The 24,063-nt window shown below is 41.9% G+C and overlaps 3 protein-coding genes across 3 annotated transcripts in view; 1 reads left to right on the top strand and 2 right to left on the bottom strand.

Annotated features, from left to right (window-relative positions):
* Positions 1-8,043, bottom strand: part of cecr2 (CECR2 histone acetyl-lysine reader) — a 34,343-nt gene extending 26,300 nt beyond the window's left edge. Inside the window, exon 1 of the mRNA XM_076732478.1 lies at positions 7,766-8,043. Coding sequence (XP_076588593.1) covers positions 7,766-7,885 — 120 coding nt within the window. The 5' untranslated portion in view covers positions 7,886-8,043. The remainder of the gene's footprint in view (positions 1-7,765) is intronic.
* A 4,562-nt stretch (positions 8,044-12,605) lies between these two features.
* On the top strand, positions 12,606-19,866 carry slc25a18 (solute carrier family 25 member 18). The gene is made up of 10 exons (XM_076733259.1): positions 12,606-12,742; positions 13,901-14,273; positions 14,564-14,686; positions 15,842-15,897; positions 16,125-16,215; positions 16,497-16,612; positions 16,845-17,022; positions 17,526-17,689; positions 18,303-18,378; positions 18,474-19,866. Exons 2-10 carry the CDS (start codon positions 14,254-14,256, stop codon positions 18,613-18,615), a joined length of 966 nt encoding a protein of 321 aa, XP_076589374.1. The 5' UTR covers positions 12,606-12,742; positions 13,901-14,253; the 3' UTR covers positions 18,616-19,866.
* atp6v1e1a (ATPase H+ transporting V1 subunit E1a) lies at positions 19,859-23,588 on the bottom strand. Its single transcript, XM_076733260.1, has 9 exons — positions 23,424-23,588; positions 22,876-22,941; positions 22,678-22,787; positions 22,506-22,572; positions 22,031-22,120; positions 21,862-21,930; positions 21,659-21,753; positions 21,430-21,517; positions 19,859-20,430 (listed from the first exon to the last, which is right to left on the bottom strand). The coding sequence occupies exons 1-9, from the start codon at positions 23,454-23,456 to the stop codon at positions 20,368-20,370; spliced, it is 681 nt and encodes a 226-aa protein (XP_076589375.1). The 5' UTR covers positions 23,457-23,588; the 3' UTR covers positions 19,859-20,367.
* Positions 23,589-24,063: the final 475 nt, after the last annotated feature.

Below are 24,063 nucleotides of genomic sequence, written 5' to 3'. Positions count from 1 at the left end.
CCTCACAGATCCACACCCCTCCTATAAGTCATCTTGTGCCAGTTCTCAGACAACTCTCTTGTTAGCATTGCTCTGACAAAAATGTCTGTATTCCAAATGCTTCCTCCCCCTTTACATCATAATTTCTTTGCCTACACTCCTTCTCTACAAGGAACAAACAGCAAAGATATTACACAATAAATTCCTTTCTTAATTATCTCCTCTCACCGTGCTGTTGCATCACACACAAAAAAAACATTGTTTCTAGACAGGCTAAACATATCTTAACCACTGTAAGTTTTCCAAGGCTCCCATTGGATGAGACCTGGTTGGGTGAAATTCTCTTAGTTGTCTCACCTCTAGTTCACAACCAGAGTGAGAAAGCAACACTGGAGGGATGCCGCCCCAGACTGGAGACAGAGAGAGGGAACCATGGGGAGCTGTAACAATGGAGCTGGCTGAAACAAACCCCGGTGTATGTGCCCCTCTACCTCCCCCTCTGTGCACACACTCCCCATGTGAAACCATCTGATGCATGTACTGCTGCTCTCACTTGTCAATCACAACTGGGGGAGGGGCAGAAGCATCTTACAAAGCCCCCTCACAGTGTATGTAAGGGAGGGTATTAAAAAAGACATGCAAAAAGGTTCTTGATCTTTGAGGGGTACTTGCAGAGTGTGAAAAAGTTTTGAAGGCTTTATGTGTAGCCTGATCAAGAGAGGAGTGCCAGAGGCTGGTGTCTGTGAGGCTGTGAGGGCTGAGCTGGGGATATGTCAGTGGGTGGGACAGAGGGAGAGAAAGGGAAAGGGATGCAAGGGACGAGTGAACAGTGCAGATCTGGGATGAGAGTGGATCACTGTTGTTGCGTGGGGGGCTCCAATCTCCTCCCTGGAATTGACAAAGGAGATAGAGCAGCCCAAGCTTGAAGGTAAACATATCATCAGTGATTTAAGTTAGCAACCACTGATCCCTGGCGATGATGGTGCGGATATCACAGCATACACCCTCTTTGGTCTAGTGAGGAAACATAAAAAAAAGACCAAATTCCAACCTCTGCTTGCTTTTGCCAGTGATATCCTGCCACACATGTTCACCACAACCATGCTTGGCCCTCACATCAAAGCCCCCTTGTTGAGGCCAGACTAGCAACACATATTAAGTGACTATCTGCAGTTATAATCCACACAAACTGGGAATCAGCAAGAGTGTGCGACTGTCTGAAGTTGGGCCATGATGGAGCAACACTTAAGCCTTGATCTTATTCCCTGTTAATCCATTTGCTTTTGAGACAACAGAAACAAGGACGTGTTCACAGGCAGCCTGCTCTCGCTTATTTACCAGATCTAATAGGACTAAATCTTCTTTTACAATTACACTGGGGGCTTTACGAAAATAGGAGCCCCCTCCCCAGAAGGGTTGCAATAGCAGCAGCTAGCACCCAGTCAGACTGGAGTGCCTCCACCCTCCAGGGGGAAGGGAAAGAAAGAACCACCATCTGGGGTTTAGTCATGGTGATGCCAGGGGCTGGGGCTCAGGGACAGGGAGGCTGCTGGGGCTCGAAAAGGGGATGGGGTAGAGTGACTGCTGTTGGGTATGGGGTAGTGGGACAAGTGATGGCAATGAGGATGTGACTTAAAACCTTCTGGGACACGACTTAAACCAGACCTGATGTAAAAGAATGGCTGTTACAACTCAAATGGCCCATGATTAAGACCAATCCTACAAAGAGCACTTAAGTTTTCAAATTTGAAACCTTTAATTTCATGATCATATCACAGAAAAAAGCTGTTTTTTTCCTACAATAAATCAAAGTAAAACTGTGAAGCACAAAGGTTGTAAAGCTTAAAAAAAAAGACGTTTACCATAGTAGCTCTGGGTGTTAGCATGCATAGCATAACATTTGCTTATTAGGACTAAAGATGGAGTACAGCTGAAGATGATAATAATGTCCTGAGTTTTGTAGGTCTTTGGTCATAACTATTAGAGAAATAAATTGACAAAGTCAGTGGAACTGAAGGAAAAGCGGATCACCACAGTGATTAAGATACATTCTCTGGAAGTATAACCATCTGTACAAGATTTTGTGGCAATCCGTCTAGTAGATATTGATATATTTTAAAGGATAAGTGAGAACTTTAACCTGCTGAAAAATGCTTGGAAAGTCAGAGGATCACCAAAGGCATTAGGACTCTACCAATAGTTGCTGAGAGATTCCAGTCTGGACCAAAGTGGTGGACCGGCTGACATCTCCATCCACAGAGCCACGCCGCTAACATGGTTAAAAAGCTGTACCATTCTTATGTCCACCCTCCTGAACGATTCTTCTCCAGCCAGGACAAGAAGGGTCCATTCAATGTACAGTAGAAGTTTGCTTCTTTGTTTGCTGGCTGGCTTTATCAGCCCTGTAATTTCTGTCTTTCCTATTATCATCCTCGTCAAATTAAAAGTAGAAACTAACAAATGGGTTTGGCAATCAGAAGATTTTATCAACACCAACAACGGCACTATGGCAAACTGCAAAAAGCTATGTCTGTAATTTGTATGGGAAAAATGAAATACATTTGTGTCTGTCTGGCGTGTCCAATGCGAGGTTATGTAACTAAAGCGCATAATCCAACAACCACTCGAGGAAGGCATTGTAACGGCCTGACAGCTGTGACAGGTACTCTGCTTTCAGACATCACTGTCATGGTTTATGTTCTCTTATGTGCACGGATCAATGTGTGTGTGACAGCAATGATGCAGCTGTATATTTTTTTTTTTTTTTTTTTTGCCGGTTCTACCTTCTTCCAAGTAACCATCCCAAAATTTGTCTTTTGTCAACCATGATCTTTTGTTTGGTCCCAGGATGGCAGGACGCTGTTAAAGGCTTATAAATTTCCCATGCCACTGAGCTCCTCGCTAGTTTAATAATGAACTTCTCCAAAGAGGAAGCCAATTTAAGGTACAACCAAGATGATGACAGGCAGCTGGTGAAGACACATGGAATAAATATAAGAAGATGTTCCGCTCTCAGAGCACTGAGTGGAAAGATGACTGGGACAGAGGTTCTTGGCATGAAGGGTACATCATTGAGGGTCCAGGCCTGCAGCATCTGTTGGCTATGGGATTTCAGGTGTCATTGTACAGATCCATAGTCGAGAAATCAAGTAAACAACACAGAGATAAAAGGCAAGGCAAAGTGGACAGGCACGTTGACCCTGGGCCTCCTTCCTGCAGATTACTGTCTCACTCTTTCATACTAATGTGCTTTCACTTCCTCGCTGTCTCTAGGACACTTCTTCTCTACTTCCCCTCTTTCCCCTTACCTCCCACTCATTCTTTCTTTCCTCTCCATCTCATCCACTCAGCTCTCTCTCTCTCTCTCTCTCTCTCTCACACACACACACACACACACACACACACACACACAAATTTGCTTTTCATTACTTTGGGGGGCATTACATAGACTTCCATTCACTTCCTGGAGACTTACCCTAACCATAACTTTAACCACTACTTGCCTAACCTTAACCCTTAACCTAACCCAATTCTTCACACTAAAACTGAATGATTTATATTATGGGGCCCTCATTTTGTCCCCATAAGTACAGTGAGTCCCCACACAGTGACTGTGTAAACAGATTTATGTCCCCACAACATGAGTAATACATGGGCACAGACACACAGACGGACACACAGAGACACACAGGGCTTTCTCAGCTCACTGCCTGTGGCCTGAGGAAAGTGGAAACCAGCAACAGTGAAGTGTATCAGCCAAGGAACAATGTGCAAGGGGCTGTTCTGTAAGGCTAGCCAAGGAGAGACTGCATTATCACTGACCAGTACCGTAGAAAGAAAAGGGCTGCCCCCACAGTACCACAACAGCACTGTCTGAGTGAATCACTGACTTTGTCAATATCTACCCTGGTAGCAGTTTCATGTGGGACAAAAAACACTGTGGTCTCAAATGTGGCATTCATTACAAAAGTCTCCATAATGATAGCGACACTATTAAAGTGGACATTCAGTCAGTTGCCTCTCCAAATTTATACCTCAGCTTAGACAGAAAAAACAACTCTCTAATTAATCAGTTCATGATGTGAGGCAACAAGAATTCAGGCTGGTCAATCTTAATGACTGAGCTTCACAACAAACTAATGCTGTGGAAGTGTGCAACCCCACATTCGCTTCACTTATGTCCCAAAGCTAACACCAGAGGGCAAACCCAGAATAGACGTCTAACAGATGCGGAGTTGGTTGAGGCTCTCAGCAAAAACGATATTGACCCCTGCTGTCTATAACAGGGACAGGGTGGCAAAGACTTACACGAACAAAGACAACAGCAGCCAATATAAGATGCTATGTCCACCAGGAAGGACTGATGATATGAGAATGTCGACACTAAAGCCCAGGGCGGAGTGAAATCACTCGACACCCCCCACTCTGTCACGACCAATGACAGCCATTTCCTGCCCCCCCGCGATTCTTGGGTAATTCAACCAATACATCAGAGATAGGATTGCAGCTGGAGGTGACTGACATTACCCAACTACAAAACTACTAAACGAAAAGGATATGTTAGAGGAAGACAAAAGACAATTTTCTCAAAGTTGTAAGACTGTCAGCAGTCAAAGTTGTATTAATTGACTATTATATACAAGTGGGCTCATCAATTTTCATAAACCTTTACAATACAAGTCAAGACAAGGCCAAAGGTAAATGAGAGTCAGCCCAAAGTGCACTTTGGGCTGACAGTGGCCAAGCCAGCTTGTCTTGTTGCTGGTATGTGGCATTAAGCAAAACAAACATGTCTGACAGTTGTCATGACAGTTTCCTCTTACTACTAAGTCCTCAGAAAGTGAACATGTTGGAAAGATTACAACTGTTCAGACGCTGGAACACGTCATTGCAGACTATTGTTACATTACTGGAGTGCCAGAAATTGGTGTGAATATTTGACTTTGAAAAGCCAAGCAAGAACTAGACCAATGAGATACGACTAAGTCAGCTGATATCTGAATTTCATCATGTCAAAAGTGAAGTGAGAGTTGTGTTGTGCAGAGTCTTCCCGGTATCTGTTGTGTAGGAGCCAGAAGGTCAAATAAGGTGCTCTGCATCTACTTTTCTGACTTTATGACATGAAATCTCTCCAAAAGCCCACTTTACACACAGAATGGCACATACACCCCAGTGTAAAAGCAGTACCCTGCACATTTATTGCTAGGGTGAGAGGTGATGTGCTTTCAATCAAATGACCAGAGGAACCTGGCCTGGCCAAGATATGAGTTGATCAGTCAAACCACCTCTTCAAACGCATGCTATATTTCTGAATTGCACTCTACCAGCTGGTTGTAAATACACACCATGAGTGTTAACTGTAAATGTATTTTTCCTCCTGCCACCCACTTAAGTAGCCACTCTCCAATTATGCATTTTCAGCCCAGTGCATGTGAATGCATCGCCATCAGATGCACACTATCCCTACGGCAATATAATACAAAAGTCTGCATTAGGCATACTGTTGAAGAGTACCTGAAACTACTACACACCACTTAAGGCAAGTGTGCAAACATGTGCAGGTGTATACATATTTCAAAAAATCAAAAGCAAGAAAAAAAAGAGCATTTACAAGACAAACTTCTAAGTGGACCAGTTTATTCGGATCAAGGTGGCTCCATGAGGTACTTTAATTCTGATAGGGTTCTTTTCGAAACTCTTCGTGTCTCCGTAAACACAGCTACTTGAGTAGACTTACCCTTCACTCACCCAAAAAACAAAGCACAGCAGCATTAAAGGTCTTTGATCTGTACACCTAGAAAGCCACCTGCTTCATTCAAAACAGAAATACTCCATGAGAAATATAAACAGGGGAAACAAAGCAGGAAAAACATGATTTCTTATTTCCCACATTGGAGAACCATTCAACACAAACAAGGACACAGTTGGTTAAAGCTGACAACACAGGGTTTAGTTAATGTCACATGGCCATTTTGATATCCTTCAGAATCATCCAATGTCCTACTAAACCAATGCCAAAATCCATTCAGTTATTTGGAAAAGGTTCTGATATCACAAATTTTCAACAAGATGAGATGAACTCAGTGCCATGGACCATGCATTCTAGTCTTCCCACCCAGTTTCAGCATTGACACTATTTCAGACAGACAATATTTCTCACAGAAATGCATTTTCCATTGGCTTTCAGTCAAAGGACTAAAGCAGTAAGCTCATATTACTAATCACTACTTTGCTATTATTATAAATGCAGCTTCATATAATTACACTGAGAATCAAATCAGTTATGACCTTGAACACTTGTGTGTCTGATTGAGATGTCAAAGACTACCACATCAATCTCAATATTTCCTGAGAATGCGGTCGAAGGGGTGTATCTGCCTCTGAGATGTGCTCATGCAGTTAAAGATGAATACACCATTTGTGCTTGGCCTACAGAAGCGTTTGTAAACTTAAAATCAAGAGGCTCAAGCGAGCAGTTCTTTGCAACTGGAAAAGGCATCATCAGTGTAAAACCAAACCCATCAATGGTAGCTATGTAACAGCACAAGACCCTCAACTTCCATGTAAACTAATCGCAATGCGATCCCCCATCTGGCCTGCACCCCGTTTAATAACAAAGCGATGCCTGCGTGTGTTTCTCTGCCGAAGGGGGTGGGGATGAATGAGTGATGGAGACTGTTGATGCGTGATGTTGACCTTACCAATTTCTTTAAAGTGCAGTCATTCCTCGATGGACTAAACAATCTGCATTTACTCTGAAATAACACTTGAACACATCAACAACAGAATTGCTGTTCTGTGAAGTGCGAATACATTTAAAACATCAAGGGGGGTCGAATCGAGTGATAAAGTTCATTATGTAATCGCGGTGGAATATTTTTCGTGTGTTCTGTGATAAAGACAGAGAGCAGACGAGTGATCTGACCACTACAACTTCTCGTATCGCGTTGGTATCAACAAATGTTTTAACCATCGATTATTGCAACAAAATCGGACTTAGGCGAGCAAACAATGCCTGAAGAGCATCTGCGTCCCTATGGCTACCCAAGCCAGATGGCTCTCAACTGCAAGACAATAAACTCGAACCTCACGCCATGAACTTAACTTTACATGACAGAAAAAGAAACTACACACGGTCACACAGTCCACTCCGTGTGCAGGCCAACGATCCGAGTTCATATACGATTTCTCGGACCATAAACACATTTCTACAGCTGCACAAACATAATCTACAAAAATGTTTCCATTCAAATGTCCTCAAGTTTCGTATCGTTTCGCCACTTTTTACAGCATATACAGCATTTTTTAGCATATTCTGGTCATCTTCTTTCGTTTACTTTTGTTTGAATGACCTGAACTGAAGTCGACTGGTCAAATGAAAACAAACGAGTGGCACATGGTTGTTACGAGAGCACCTCTATCTAAAGTTACTCAGGAACATTGGAGCATCCTTGCAACACGTAACGTTACTATAGACGTCGGATCATCAAACTGTATCATGAATACTGTATTCATCTCACACCTCTCAACTTTGGGGACCAGCAATTAACAATTAAAGCTAGCTTTTAGTTGTGCTAACGAGCTGGCTAGCACGCGCCCAACAGGACTGCCTTCATAACGTGAACGAACGAGAAGTTCGGAGAACACTGCTAAGCTGGTTAACCGGATAGCTAGTTATAAATGTGCTGTTCAGACCACGCAGGCGAAAAAGCTGACACAAACAACTTTTCATTTCCGTAATGAAGTACATTCAATGTTACTGAAAGCAAGCACAATTCAAATTTACCTCTATTTCAAAGTCTGGAAGGTTGAATGCTGTCCTGAACAGCGAGCAGAAGTGGGCTATGGCGGGGACTTCCCACCAAGACTGGATCTCTTCCACAGAAACTGTACATCCCTGGGACATTTTCGAACTCGAGAAATTGTGTAACGTTTGTTTCTCACATTAGAAAGTAGTTTCTTCAGTGACTTAGAATATCTTCGCGACATTACAAATACGAGAAAAGTTGCTGTTGCTGCCCTGTTCGGACAGTTGCCATTGCGACCCGCGGAGCGCTACAATCTGCTTCAATCAGAGTCTCACCGGAGCTGAACAGATGGGAAGGGCGATACCACCCCAAGACGAGGGGGGGGAGAAGGGATTACCTAACGCTACACGCTACCATATATGTGGGAATAACTTCTCTTTATAGTGTCGAGTATGTTGATCTCTAAGGACAACTTGTAAATTTCAAACATATTTGTGATTTGATTTGTCTGTTTGTTATAATAACACAAGTCTATAGGCAACAGTACCCCATCGGTTTGATAGTGCGACAGCCGTTTAAAGGGAATGCTGGTGACCGGCGATGAATAAATAAAAAAAATAAAAAGTTGAACCAGGTATGGGTCAGGTAAGTTGTTTTAAGGTGTACCAGTGTGCTCTTCGTGTGCGTGGGGATAATATTTTAATTGTCATTATTTGACATATTTTGCTACATTTTCGATCATTTCCTCTTTTTTTTCTTTTCTTTTCTTTTCTTTTTTTCAAACACCACCCTTTGACTTACAACAGCAACAGTTGTAAAACAATTCGAAGTACTAAGAGCTCGTTCAGCTGATCATTGTCGCCGGCAGCAATTTGCCAGCTACATTTAGACTTTGTAAACATCATGGTGGTGGAAGTTTGGGGCCATACACTACACAGGGGCTCCCCCTATCGCAATATGTGAACAGTGCATGCTATGAGACATCACAGGTGATCAGAGACCGTGAATGTCAAGAGGCTACGCTGCCCTGCAGGGCTGTGCTCAGAGTTAAACGTTTCTCTTATTCGATTGCATAGATTTTTTAAAGGAGCATAATCATGTCAGACATTACACCCCACCCTAGTTCAAGTGTTGACATGGGAAAAAACCAAAAAAAACAAAAACACCAGTACAGTTTAGGCCTAAACATAAGTCAAAAAGCCTATCAGTACAAAAAATAAATACTTTTATGCTCTGATAAAATTATTTTTCACCAAAAAACACTTTCTTTTTACACAGCTTGTGCTAAAACATTTATTATAATGTATCATGAATTCTCCAACATGGACAGGGTTCATTGTGATAAATATGCAATATATACTTACATATACTGTATATACATATACAAACTGTATATTGTACAAGATGTATTGTGTAACTTCAGCGGTAATAACTTACCACAAACACACCCAAAGCCCACTCTGATTTACTTGTACTGTCAGTCCACTAGTCAACCCCATCACTGTCTCAAAGTGAAGCATCAGAAATACAGTCCAAAATTAAACCTGGACCCGAGCTGTTTCCATCGTAACACAATTCCAATAGATCATCGCTGCATTTTAAGTAATGCTAAGTTTGAATTATGACACAGACTGTGTTGTGTAGAGTTTAAAAATTTAAAAAGTCAACATTAAAAAAACAACAACAAAAAAAAAACCAATAATGGCAGCTTTCATCTTTCTTGACAAATTTACACCCCTGCAATACAGATGTGATACAAATAAATGGGCCACCACAAACAGGATAGCTTCATTGCACCTATAGCAAATGTTCTGTAAGTCTCAAGACCTTACTGGAGGTTTACACAGACTTTCACTCGAACTGAAGATTACTCCACATGACTTAATTCAATCATTAGTCCCCCAAGAATGCCTCACTGTGTACTAATTAGTACAATACGTGTTGTAGTGTTTGGTTATGTTGTAAACCTGTACACAGGCAGACTTGCATGGTCTCTGGTGCTATAAGGTGACAATAGTTGTCAGTGTGGCAGGGCAGTGGAGTGACATCACACGCTTTGGGTCCCTCAGTAACATCAGTCCAATGTAAGGTTGTAATGTTGCTCAGAAACAGAGCAATCCAGTGACTCTTGGCGTAAATCTGAGTTGCAAGGGAAACTTTCGAACTCGAAGCTCAGTGAGTTAAGTTGGTAAGTGGAAAGAAATGTGGGGATTTAGGGACAATATTTTGACTGCACTGTATCTTTAAATGCTAGTTCACTCTCTTCATTTTAAGTCCTTGAATCTAAACTAACCTTATTTATTAAAAAGCCCGCTCTACTGTATGTAATCAATATTTCATTCATTTCATCACAGCCATTTATTCTCATTTAGGATAATGGAGTTAATCCTGTCATTATGCGCTGTTACCCTGGCAATGTTGGTGGCCCATTGAAATAGAAAACCTTAAAGAAGAGCTGTGCAAACAGGGCTGGTAAATAGAGCAGTGGTTAGCCCTTTCTGTGAGTTCTGAACAATTGTCTATCTTTATGGAGTGGACAGAATACAGGGAACAACCCTGATCAGATTGCCAGTCAGTTCCAGTTACATTTCTAATGACGGTCATCTTTGAGCCCTCAGTAACTCTGACTTGCATGACTTTGGAGCTTGAGAGAAACCCCAAGATATTGTAGAAAATCCCTCCATGCATACACAGCAGTGGTGGAAAGTAACTAGGTACATTTACTCAAGTCTATACCTAAGTACAGGTTTGAGGTACTTGTACTTTACTTGAATATTTCTATTTTAGGCTACTTTATATTTCCATTTCAATACATTTCAGTATCACACCAAAAATCAAAGATTAGACAAACGTATCAAAAGGTAAAACAGATTTGTGGAACAGAACTCTTTTCTCTTCTGTCCCTTCCCATTAATCATCTCATGACCCCTCAGATATACCTGGTGTGCCTGTGTATAAAGTAGTTTGAACTAGCTCCACCTCCAGCAGCTACAACAGTAACATGCTGCTTACACGCTGATGTTTCAGTATTAATAATCTAATGATGTCATATATAACAATTTATCAATCAGAGGGACCAAACTAGTATTTTCACTTTAATTACATTTAGCTGCTAATACTTACAAACTTTTAGTGGGATAAAGCAGGATTTTTTCATGTAATGGAGTATTTTTACAATACATTGTTGTATTGCTACTTCTAATGACAATGAGTCATTTGGCAGACGCTTTTATCCAAAGCGACATACATATGAATTCACACATCGATGGCACAGCATCGGGGGCAGTTTTTGTGGGGGAGGATTCAGTATCTTGTGGACTGCCGAGGGATGCCAGGGACCAAACCACCGACCTCCTGCTCTGTGGACGACCATCTACCTCCTGAGCCACAGCAGCCCACTTAAGTAAAGGTTCTGCCACTGATACACAGTGAACAAAAAATTAAACCAATGTCTTAGTTTTTCTTGCTTCGTAGATCTGTCTGCAGGCAGTGCAATGTAACACACTACATTTACTCATGTGCTGTACATTAGTACAAATTTGACATACTTGTACTTTACTTCAGTATTTGCTTATTAAGCTACCTTCCATTAATGAAATATAAGACCACTTTATAAAGTGTAATGCACTATTGTCGATTAATCTACCACACAGTATAATAAGTCATTAGAATTTGCTCCCCCTCAACCAAATACACCATGAAGACTGCTTATACTTCCATGTATCAACAGTAATATATAAATAATATCGATAATGTACTTCTACAAGTACATTTTTTGACAATCCTATATTTTTACTAACTTAACTTAATTTTCAATGCAGGACTTTTATATTTCCACTTTTTGTATCGTATACTTGAACTTAAGCATCTGAAATCTTCATCCACCACTTCAGGACAGCACAACTACCAGCTTTTTGATTTTATTTCTCAGTAGAGCCACTCATGGAAAAAGTTTGCTCTCAAGTGCACATTGAGAAAATGATATATGTGTATACATACTTGGGCAAGTTGGTCTGTCTACCTGTTATGCTTTATATTATATATCAATTCAGGGGTCACATTTGACCTATTTCAATAAAATAAAATAAATAACAAAAAACATTTGTTTCCTTATTTAGGATATTTCAATATGTTGTACAATGAGAGCAGAGAACTTATATCTGTGTGTCTGTATGTTGTGTAAAAGACAAAACATACCATGGCTTAGGTTTCATACATTCATGTATTTTTATAGATAGATAGATAGATAGATAGATAGATAGATAGATAGATAGATAGGTTTATAGGTGATCTTTAATGTAAGATTCTCCCTCCCAATGAGTGAAATGATCACTGATAGTAATTGTTTTTTCCATTAAGGGAAATCAATACATCAATCAATACTCATGAGAAAATAGTTTAGGGGCAGTGAGTGGTTGCTGTGGTAGTCATATGCTCTTTTTGTTGATGCCCTTAAATAACCTTCTTGTCCTTTCATGACCTCCTTTTACACATTTCCCAGTAATAAAATGTCCCAAACAGTGACATCATATTGGTATATCACTGTTACCTTGGTAGTAATTGTCAGTCTGTGAGCATTTGTGGAATTCAATGTGTCTAGAGGTATTATGTAATAGAAGGACTGTTGAATGGAGAGCTCATTATTGATGGGTAGCCTTTTATGTTGCTCTTCATGTTGTATATTTATTCTTCGAAAGAGGACACACTGAGTTATAACTGCGGCTGTTTGTCCGAGTTGTGTCTGTTGCGTGTGTTGAGGCAGCAGGTCTTCAGGCATGAGTTTATGTCGAGTTGTGTTAGTGCAGAGCTGTGTTGCTGGGGCTGTGTCACACAGGGGAGTCACCACGAGAGGGAGGGACTTATGCAGCAGGACAATGCTGGTGTTTGTGCAACGGCCCCTGAGTGGCGGCTGGCTCTCTCAGATCGCTCTCGCTTGACTACCATTGCTGCACACATTGTTGAAGTGCTAAGGAAAGTGGACAGCTTGATCCTGTCTGTGGGATGCACCAACAGAGGTAAGACCCCCATTACCCTCTGCTATATCTCATGTGATGGAAGTAAATGAAGTTTTTCGAAAGCTGTCTGGTGGGGCTTGTGCTGTGTGAATTGTGTGTGAGCGTGTGTGTATCGGGGGGAATCTAGTGCAGGTTTTAGGGGAAATACAGGTCTGGGAGCTGGAGGTTGGCTTGGGGTGAGGCACCCTTGTCTGTGTTTTGGCAGGGTCACTACTGTGTGTGAATGGAGCTGGGCTGAAAGCAAGTTTCACAGAAAGAGGCTCAGTGAAAGGCATGTGTAGAATGCTACTAGGATCCAGCAAAGGAAAGAGTATGAGGGGGACAGATCGGAAAAAATATTCAAGGATAATAAAACGTAAGGTGATGGGAAATGGTACAAAATATGAATCAAAACTGAGAAGATGAGCCCAGCAAAAACTGAGACAGGTGAGGATAGAGTGAAGGTTTACTGTGGTAAAAATAGAGGCAGAATGGAGGTGGAGAGATTAAGAAAGAGATTAATTAGGGAGCTGAGGGAAGGGGAAGTCAGGAAGGGAAAGGGCAGAGAAAGAATGAAAGAAACAGAGAACATAGTGTAGGAAAGCAAAAGCTGTCAATCCCAGACAAGCTTTCAACGGCAGTTATATTATCTATGATGCACACTTCTTAAGAGAGACTATATTGTTTGTCCAAACAAAAAAGAAGAAGAAGAAGAAAGAAAGAAAAAAATCTTGTCAAACAAATTCTCCAACTTCCAATCAAACCTCTTTTTCAGTCCTTTGTAAATGCTGGATTCCAAATGCGGTAAAAGAATACTGGTAAGCCCCTCATTTTCAGTTCTGCCCTCCTTGCTAGATCAAATACTCTTATCCCTTTTAGCTGGCAGATTAGAGAGACTCAAGATGTTCTGTGTCAGTGTGGTAGCCCTGGGATATGCCGCCATTCACATTTACGGATGATTTAGTCTGGATTTTATAGACACTGATAGATAATGTGAGGTGTGTCAATCCTCCATCACAATGCTCCTACAAGTCTAATAAAACCATCACAAATGTCTATTCAACAGAGCTTTAAGAAAGACAATACCCATGCGTTATATAGAACAGAGAAACACTGGTCTCACTTGTGCTCTTTAGAATTATTCAGTCCATATTAAGTGCGTGTGTTTTGTGTTTCCAGGCAGTGGAAGAGTGTGATTCGGGTTTTGGTGTGAGCGAAGCAGAAAGGCTGGCCAGAAGACACAGATCCGACACCAGTGGTTCTGGATACAACAGAAAAAAGGGCCTCTTCCCCTGCCGTACCAGGGAGGAGACGAAGAATAAGGCGGTCCTGTGCTGCCACATTAACAGAAGCTGTTAGCTGAATCTGTGGCGTGGGTGGGCAGGTGGGAGTTGAGCTCCGGTGACAACTTGGGGCTGCTTGCCAAAGTGTGACAGGGAGGAGGAAGAGGAAAAGGAAGACGAGGAGGAGGAGGAGTAGGTGGAGGAGGAGGAGGAGAAGAGTGGTGGGCCTGGAGCCCAAACGCAGGCAGGATGGCCGAGAAGAAAGTTAGGTAAGTATCTGTAACTGGTTTGCTTTGTTTGATGAAGACGAGTGAAAATATATTCATGAAGTGAACGCAGCAGCAATGTTAACGTTAGTCTGTGTGTGTGTGTGTGTGTGTGTGTGTGTGTGTGTGTGTGTGTGTGTGTGTGCATGCATGCGTGCGTGTGTGCGTGCGTGCGCGCCTGCTGTATTCGTGTCTTTGTCTATGAATGGATGTGTTATTCTCACGGCTTGTGTTGATGACTGCGTTTACATGGGACTGTGCATGCGTGTGTGTCTACGTTGATCCCTTTGCAGCCTCCCTGCTAAGCTTATTAATGGGGGCGTGGCAGGCCTGGTTGGTGTGACATGTGTATTTCCTATTGACCTGGCCAAGACCCGCCTACAGAACCAACAGGGCATCCAAGTCTACAAAGGAATGTGAGTAGGGCTCCCCTGGCCCCAGTTCACCCGCAACTGTCACTGATCTGCCACATACAAAGATAAGGGCTTTCACTACCGCAGCTTTTTTGTTTGTCTGTTTTAGGATCCCTGAATGAGTTTAGTTTTTCGTAATAGTAATTGGGAAAATGCCTCTAAATGCATCTTTATCTTTAAGGTTAGGAAAGGGCTGCAGACAAATCTTTTGTCTGCATGTGAATATGTGCAAAAGCAATGTCAAAGTCTCTAAACCATAAAACCTTCTCAAAATATGTGCTGATGATGATGAATGGTGCATGAAGCGTGAAGTGCTTTCTGGCTAACAGCACTCTCTCATTTGAGCTACACACGACTCAAAATTATTTCAGTGATGCCAACTAGCATACTTTCCCCCTGAATTTTAGAGGGTGGAGCAGCATAACTAAACACACTCTTTCCTCATTTAGTGTGTTGGTCAATTTGCAAAAAACCTCATGAGGATCACACTAGAGGAAGGGCTGTATGTGGTGTGTGTGCGTCTGTGTGTGTTTGGACAGACTGTCGTGGTCACTTTGAATTGTGGACTGTTTTCACTGATATTTTTAAAAACTGACAAACGTTCGAATGAATGCGCTGCAACTATTTCACGCTGCATCACCTCAGTTTGTGGTGACGTTTTAATCAGAAGCAAAACCAAGAGGAGCAGAGGAAGAGACAGCGCCCTTAAAAGACCTCCTGACTCTGTAACTGCGCACATCTGGTGGGCATTAATACTGCTGTCTGATTGGGCGTGGTCATCCCGTGTTCAAACATTTTAGACTGGTTTTCCGCTATGAGTCAGAGATGGAAAAAATAGCCTGGATGACTAATTCCCTCCAAGAATTATACGGGTCGATTTTTCTGTGCTTTGCAAAGAAGAAAAAGGGAATTTGGAGACCAGCTCACACAGTTTGACACTCTGACACCACTGATCTCTGTCCAGTTGCTGTTGTGACAGGATGGAGGGTAACCCTAACCCTAAGGCCTGGCTGGTGATGAAGCTTATAAATGAAACATAATACTATTGATTTCTGTCTGTCAGTGGAATTAATGGTGAACGATAGAAACTGTCATGGTGCTTTCTGTTTTTTTAAAAAACAGACAAAATGTCAATTGTTGTCATTGTTGTCTTTAAAGGCTGGACTGCCTGGCAAAGACGGTTCGCTCTGAGGGCTATTTTGGATGCTACAGAGGTATTCTTTGCATTTCTAATCCCTGTGACAAACAACACTTTAAGTGTGGTTTACTGTGCCATTAATCCAGCCACCTCAAGCCCTCAATCTTTTCATCAGAGAAACGAGTGTTTACTCCTATTAGCCCACGGTGGTGAGCCATAAGCTGGTGTGTAGGTTGCTTCTATTTGTGTACCTCAGTGGAAACTGTTGGTTGTCACTGCCTTCAGCCTGTTGGTGTTTTCCAGGTGCCGCAGTGAACCTCACTCTTGTCACACCAGAAAAAGCCATCAAGTTGGCGGCCAATGACGTCTTCAGACAGAAGCTCTCGAAGGATGGGTACACTGATTTTTGTCCTTCAGTGATAATAATGTTAAACAATATAAGATGTTTACAGTAAGCTAAAACTACATTAATTAGTTAAAACAAGTTAAGAATTGTTTGTGATCACTTGTGCTGAACAGTCACTGTGAGTTAACAAACTCCTTTCTGAATCCTGAAAACCTCCAGTTTATGTATTTGCTCCTATAAATCAACCAATGGATTTATGGTCTGTTATCACAGAAGCTCACTCTTGTTGATGCTGTGTATCTGTTCCTGACACTGCACTGTGTTTCCAGGCATTTGCCCCTGTGGGGTGAGGTACTGGCAGGGTGTGGGGCTGGCACCTGTCAGGTGGTGGTCACCACTCCCATGGAGATGCTTAAGATCCAGCTGCAGGATGCAGGAAGGCTCGGTGAGTTGGTTGCTGGATTTAATGCTTTGTCCCTAAAGAGGTTTTTTTTCTGTGTACAAATACCAACATGCAGAGTGTCAAAATCCATGTCAGTGGAAAAGTGTGAAATTCAATCTTGGAAAATCCTATCCAGGATGTTACACTTTTACACTTATACTAAGATTGATTGGGTAAAAGTTTCGTCACAGACTTGGACTTTTCTAACCTGGGACAGTCTGTGTTTGACTTTCAGCTGCCCAGAGGCCTGTTCAGGCTGCTGCTGCTCCCGGTCCAGCTCCATCATTGGCGTGCCCGCAACAAGCTCAATCAAATCCTCCACCTCGGCCCTCAGCCACCAGCATCACCGTGGAGCTGTTGAAGACTCGTGGACTGGCGGGCCTCTACAGGGGGGCAGGAGCCACTTTAATGAGGTTATACACACAAAGACATAAACACACACACTCACACACACACACGCGCACCCACTTACTCACAATCTATGAAATTTGTTTTCCTTTTTGGTTTTTAATGTACTTACTCACTAATTTACAAATAAAAAGCACTGCAGTCACAGGCACCACAGTGACATACTGTGAAAGGTTTACTGTCAACCTTTCAACACATCAGGTCAGCTGCTTTAATGAGCTGATTTTACATTGCATAACTCATGCTGTGTTTGTTGTATTTCCCAATACCGCTGCCAGTCAAGACTGATCAATAGATTCCTGCAGCTATGTCTGGCTGCTCTACTGCAGTTGAATGGGGTCGAATGCAGTCTCTTTCTGTCTCCCTGCCTCACTCCTGTCACTTCACCCTGTCCATCTGTGCTTTCAGTCCAGCCTATTTCTGACCTGTAACACAGCCCTTCAGATTATTTCATTTCCACCACATCTCATCTGACTTTTTTCTTTTTTTCTTTTATCCTATTTTTCAGGGATGTCCCCTTCTCAATGATCTACTTCCCACTTTTTGCCAACCTAAATGCGCTGGGCCAGGAGAGAGTGGGTAACGTGCAGACCCGGGCGCCATTCTGGCACTCGTTTTTAGCAGGCTGCACTGCAGGCTCAGTGGCGGCTGTGGCTGTGACGCCGCTGGATGGTGAGTGGAGGACAGACACAGACAAAGTAAGACAGATGGTAGGACAGGAGGTGAGGTGCAAATGGGGACCTCCCTGCTCACAAACCTAACTTTAAACTATGTAATTTGAAAGATACAATAACACGATCATCCTCACATGACTGAAAAGTGCAGAAGCAATAAAATACATCACTGCTCACTTCAATACACTCAAAGGTTTTGTCATTTCGGCATTACATTTATTTACGGTTGCTGATGTTAGCAAATTTTAGAAAGATGCTGGCTGTGTCTGACACCACTGACTTGTGAACTCATTCACTCCTCCCTACACAACAGACACTCCATATAAATATAAACCGAGATTTTTGATGCATATTTATCATCATCATGCATTGCATTGTGGGATTATTAGCAGAAAGTAGCACACCTGTCATGAGGGCACTACAGTGAATGTACACACTGCATGGAATGCAGACAGTAAATAGGGAGTGATTTCAGTAACATTGATTGTGTGCAAGTGACATTATGCCTCTCTATGTTACCACCATCACGCTGTGATTTTCACCTCTGGCCACTGTTCGCTTTAACTGTCACCTCTGAGTAGATGTAATGATGTCATTCTGTGTCTGTACAGTCATAAAGACTCGTCTGCAGACCTTGCAAAAAGGCGAGGGGGAGGACACATACAGAGGAATTATTGACTGCACACGGTAAGTTTTCAGTCTACATTAAAACATTTGCTGTGTTAATGTTCATATGTCAAACACCCTCCTAACATGCTCTTCCTGTCTGTGTCCTTCTGCAGGCGCATCATGAGGCGGGAGGGCCCAGCAGCATTCCTGAAGGGCGCAACGTGTCGTGCTCTGGTTATCGCTCCTCTTTTTGGCATTGCACAGGGTGTCTACTTTCTTGGTGTAGGGGAGACGGTGCTTGGTCTGTTGGAATAGCAGTGCTTGGCATTGGTGGCAATGGTTGTGTTGTCTCTGTACAGACAATTTGCTGCTTCAATCTGCAGTGAATGACAATTGAGTGAACAGTGAATACAGAGCGGGAAATACGGCCACTAACCAAAGGAGGAGGGATGGTCTGAGAAATGAAGAGGCTCTATTTACTAATACATGGACCAATGGGGTTGACACTAATCACGTTTCTATAGGTTTTTACATGCTGTCAGCAGGGTTCTGTAGGTTAAACAGGGTCCTGTGAATGTGTGTGACTAATCTGAGGGCATGTGTCCCGAGTTGTGTGGGAATGTCCTTTCAGATGGGAGAGATTATTCTGTCCGGTTGTTCAGAGAGAGCTGCTGCATGTTGTATGAGGCTGCTAACTAAAACGCCTACCAACGAAGAACTGTGCATCATCCTATGTAAGTGACAACTTTCCCTTTCAATCTGTATCAAAAGCTAATATTGCAGAACATTTGATGTCAGAGTCTGAGCTGGATATTTGGCTTGACTTCAAATGCCAATCATTTAGATTTTAGTGTTTGATGTGTTTCTCCGGAAAAGGAGCATGATCTCCTTCTGCCTACCCTGTTATGCATTCCTTGCACTCCATCTGTGAGATGTGAGTTGTAATCTTGGATTCCTTCATTGGATTGGGAGGTGCTGCCTACCAGTGTCTCTAAGGTCATTTGCTAATCTGATGGTAATGCTTTAATCCCTGCATTAACGTACAATATACCCTAACACAGAGCTCACTTCCTGCCTAAAGGCCACAGGGTAGACTGCTGGGCCACTGTCTCGTAGCCTTGACTTGGACAGCTTGGAAGGGTGAGAAGCCTATGGCTGTTTTTACTGCATAGTTACAAGTAAAAATGTTGCTTCAACTGATATGCGCACAATAACTAAACGCAATTAAAGCCTTATCAATGCTGATAGTTTCTAAAGCATCAAGTCTTAAGTGAATTCAGTGGAATTGGTGGTGTTGAAACATTGATTTGGTACTTGAGTCCAACTTAGCCAGGACACATCTATTAGACCCATGGTGGGAGTATGGCACCTTGTCTTGCCAACTGTTTGCCATTACTTAAAGTCCACTGGGTGGCACTAAAAGCTTTTTTACATTTTTAATGCAAGACACATTCTGATGTGGCTAGAGTACCTTAGGCTCCTACGTTTTCCTCATTGTAGAGTGAACATAGACAGAGTAAACTGTTTGTTTACATGCTGTAAATAAAGATATCTCATACATGCTGATTTCTCCGTGTCACACACATTTATTTCTTTGGCTGTTGTATGTTCAGTACTTCAGAACGATGGCCATAACGGCTTCTGCTGTCTGTATGCACTGAGACAATCAAACTTTTGAAACACAAGTTTGGCAAGCGTTATCAGGCAATCGACCTCATCACAGACTGTAGTCTACAAAAACTGCAGACTAAGTGTGTGAATGTGTATCTTTGGTGTAGCTTTGATTACTTTAATCAAGTAGTGTGGTAACAGGTTCCCAAAAAAACTGAGGGAACATATATTTGTTATGACAATGCCATTTAAAGCCGTCCTTTAGGCATCCCCTGGAGAATAAAATAAGATGGCACTTAAACATAAGTACAAAAATAAAGAAAAAGCACCAAAATAAAATGATGTTTGAACACATCTGTAGCATCCTGTTAAGTAAATCAGGGTTGTCTTTGAACCTTGCTGATGGGTTGTGGTCACATTCCACAAATATTCGCACTTCTGTCTTCGAATCCAGTGTTAATCCGTGAACCTGCGGTTGGGGTTGGCACCAAACAAGTTCACTCTGATCTTAGGCATCATCTGTCAGGTGTAAAGTCAGGAAACAAATAAGTACACACACGGAAAAATAACTATGGCTATGATAAAAACGACAAACTAGAGGGAAAACTTGGAAGATTTGTGTGGATATAAAGGAAGGTTAACTAGTAATACAACATCTCTCATTTCCTAAAGACAAATAAACAAACAAACAAAAACATGCTTGCCAATTGAAACGTGCCGCTCTGTACGAGCTGTGCTGATGGAAGCAAACCATACTGTCCTGTTTACATGTTTATATTTAGATATCTTATTTCTACCTTCACAAACCTTCTCTGTGTTTGAAGGTTTGTGCTGGACCTTTGTGAAGAACCAAATGGTTCAGATCCTGCAGGTCACTTCTCTTCTGACCTGCATCTCCATAGCATCTCAATGGATGAAGCTGCTAAGATGTGCTATAACTGAAGGTGAAAGCTTCTTGCTTGCAGAAGGTGAACACATTTGGTAAAGTTTCTGATGTTAATACATTTTGACAAAGATGTTTGTCTTTGTTTTGTGGACACATCGTACAGTTAATGAAATAATGACAGGATGCTTTTGTAGTGACCATGCTCTTGTCTGCATCAGTCAACATATTCCTCTGAACTCTCAGAGTTTATCTGCAACAAGAGAAGGTACTCTGAACATAAAGCATCAATGACTTAAGTTTACTTACAAAAGTTCGACGGTAAAGACTGTAAATAGTAAACAATGCATTTTCCTGCTTTACGTGAATCAAAAATCCTGGTAAAAAAAACAATCTGTGTTTGCCCATTCTTAGATTACTCAGTGAGGTAACACCCAGTTAAAGTATGGTAAACTTGCATGTAGGATGACAGTCTTAAATTATCTAAATCCTTTGTCACTCTCAACTCTTCTGCCTTTGGATAATTAAGGTCATTGAAGAACCCAGTGGCCTGTGCTGCCCTCTACAGGCAAACAGCACAAACTGCATTTAGTGTGCCATGACGGTTGTTTTAGAACTATTATCAGTTACTTCACCTGTTGTGCCAAAAGTTCTATCCTGCTCTCCAGAGTGTTGGAAACCTTGATCTTCCCATTATCATTATACAGTTCAACTCCCCCGCAACTGAAAAACAAAGAGCAGACACTTGCTGCAAATACAAGAGAACCAAACTCAGGGATGTATGTCTTCACTTTGCTCAGTCACAAAAAAATAATCAAGTATTCTGACATTGTGAGTTGATGTTAAAGTGAAAAAACATCTTACATGTCTGATGGAAGAAAGCGTTCCGGGTCGATTTTGACGACTATGTTGCTCTTTACTGCCTCTTTGTAGATCGGGATGTTCTTATTGACTGCAGCCTGTCAAACAATAAAACACTTAGAACACACAACACTACAAACGATCCCGTCTTTAAAAACCTGCTACAACAATCACAACATACAACACTACAGTCAGCTCAACCTCACCTGGACCATTTCTACATCCTGCTGTCGGCAGCGAACGGTAACTTTAGGTTCCAGCAGTTGATAGAACCCCTGAAAAGCGAAAGGACAAACTCAAAAAACAGAGAACCAACAAACCAATCAAATGTCGATTTTGCTGTATTGTCCAATGAAGAGCAGCTGGAGGTTTTACCTGAAGCACCAGGCCCTCCAATAGGCTGGAGTACTGAGCAGGGTCCTTGGAAATCTGTGCAAGTCTTTGACGAGCCTCATTCAACAAATCCTGAGACAAGAACGCAGGTTTCAACTGGGAATTTACTGATTCCTTCATATTACTTTTAAATGCATGCTCACAAACACTCTTATTCAGATACTGTGGAATCAAACACCCTTTTAAAAAACAGTGTAAAAAAAAAAAAACAGTGTAAAGGTAGTACTGTGTGAAGGCTTGTCTGTGGTGATGGGACAACAAGATAAAACATAAGCACCCATGTATTAAATATGCACACAAACCTAACTCTTGAACACATTCTAGTAGCATAATAGATGAAAATAAGACACCTTGTATACAATTATCAATATACTGAATGTAAACGTGAGAAACTTCTGTGTCAGTTGTGTGGGATGAACTCATGCGAGTGTGTAAGAGCCGAGCGTTGATCTCTCACCACGATCATGTCGTCACGAGCCTTCAACACCTTCAGCCTTGCTTGGTTCATCAGGTTGGACATCTGGCTGAGAAAGCAGAAGGAAAAGTCAGTAAGTAGATCAGCTGCAGCACACCGACAGAAACAGCCGTTCTGGCATTCCTAAACTGGCAATATACGACTAACAACTCACATTTTCTTGTGTTGTTCAATCTGCTTCTCTTTCTTCTCATAGTATTCCATGATTTTCACCCGCTGGGTCTGCACCAGGCGACCTTTCTCGATGTTGAACTCTTCCTCAGCCTGTGAACAGATGGGTTTGATAAGGCCCGTCACTGGTCCCTGCAGCAAACATCTCAAGCATGACTGCCACACGACACACTGCATTTACCTTAGCATCGATCTCTTCAACCTTCTCTTTGGCCTCTTGCTCAATGAAGGCCATCATGTGCTTGATCTACCATAAGAGAACAAAAATAACGTCAGTCTGTTCAAAATCAGACTTCTCACAAAATTCAACCTTGATGGCTGACGTTGTGTCAGTTTTGTAAATATTAGTACAAACCAATTCAAGATTCTCAACAAGCAGTTTCTAACTTCAGACTTTAGCTTTAGAGTGCTTCAGCTTGTTTACTCCGGATAGATTAACTTGTACTCATACTAATAGTTTGTTTCAGCTTTCCACGTGTGCTAACATAACACAATTCTGTCAAGAGCAAAATACAGTGAAATTTAACGTCAGTGAGTTTAGCAGCAACCTCGAAAGTTATCGTTAACGGTAAGTAGAATAATGATTCATGAACAGCTAGCAGTTCAATTATATCTTACACGCAGTGGTGGTCCAGGTTTTAGCCTGTTAGCTAGCGTTAAGGTTCAACCAACATTACCTAATGTCACTGTCAAACTTCACAGTTAAGAGTGTAACGTTGTCTACTTTACCTGTTTCTGTACATCAGCATCGGTGAGCGCCATTGCCCTTCTTCAGTATATTTTGTTTATCTTAAGTCGGTAAACAATTATGTCTTCCCCACCACTTGGACAGTCCAGTCGCACGATAACAGTTGGGAGGTAATAACGTTACTTTTCGCTTCGCTTTTGCTTCACGTCGAGTTCGCGACACAAGACTGAACAAAACATCCTGTCAATCCTTCAAAATAAGATACGTATTGGGCAAGTCAAGCGTTAGGAAACCGTTAGGAAGGCGTGCCTCTCCGCTCCCAGTGTTTAGAGTTTGAGGACACACATCCATCACGGCGTTTTCAAGTAATTTTATTTAGCTGTAAGCTGAAAACTGTTAACGTAATTATTACATAAATGTTGTAAACTGCTGGTTTGGTAAAAGGTTAAGAGGCGGCGCCTAACGTCCTCTAACCGCGCTGTTTCAATCCCTTTATGTGCAATTTTCAGAGCTCGTAATTTTGACAGTCACATCTGATGGTATCTTCCATCTTTAATCTTCATAAGGCCTCACATTTCACTTTCTGGAAAGCTAATTTTAATTATCCCAAGCTTTGATTTTCATTATGTAAAATCATACTTAAATAGCCATTAAAAATAGTCATGCACTAGAAAGCGTAGT

Source organism: Chaetodon auriga, chromosome 6, assembly GCF_051107435.1.
Source record: "Chaetodon auriga isolate fChaAug3 chromosome 6, fChaAug3.hap1, whole genome shotgun sequence".
NCBI lineage: Eukaryota > Metazoa > Chordata > Actinopteri > Chaetodontiformes > Chaetodontidae > Chaetodon > Chaetodon auriga.
This window is presented reverse-complemented; position numbering and strand designations above follow the sequence as displayed.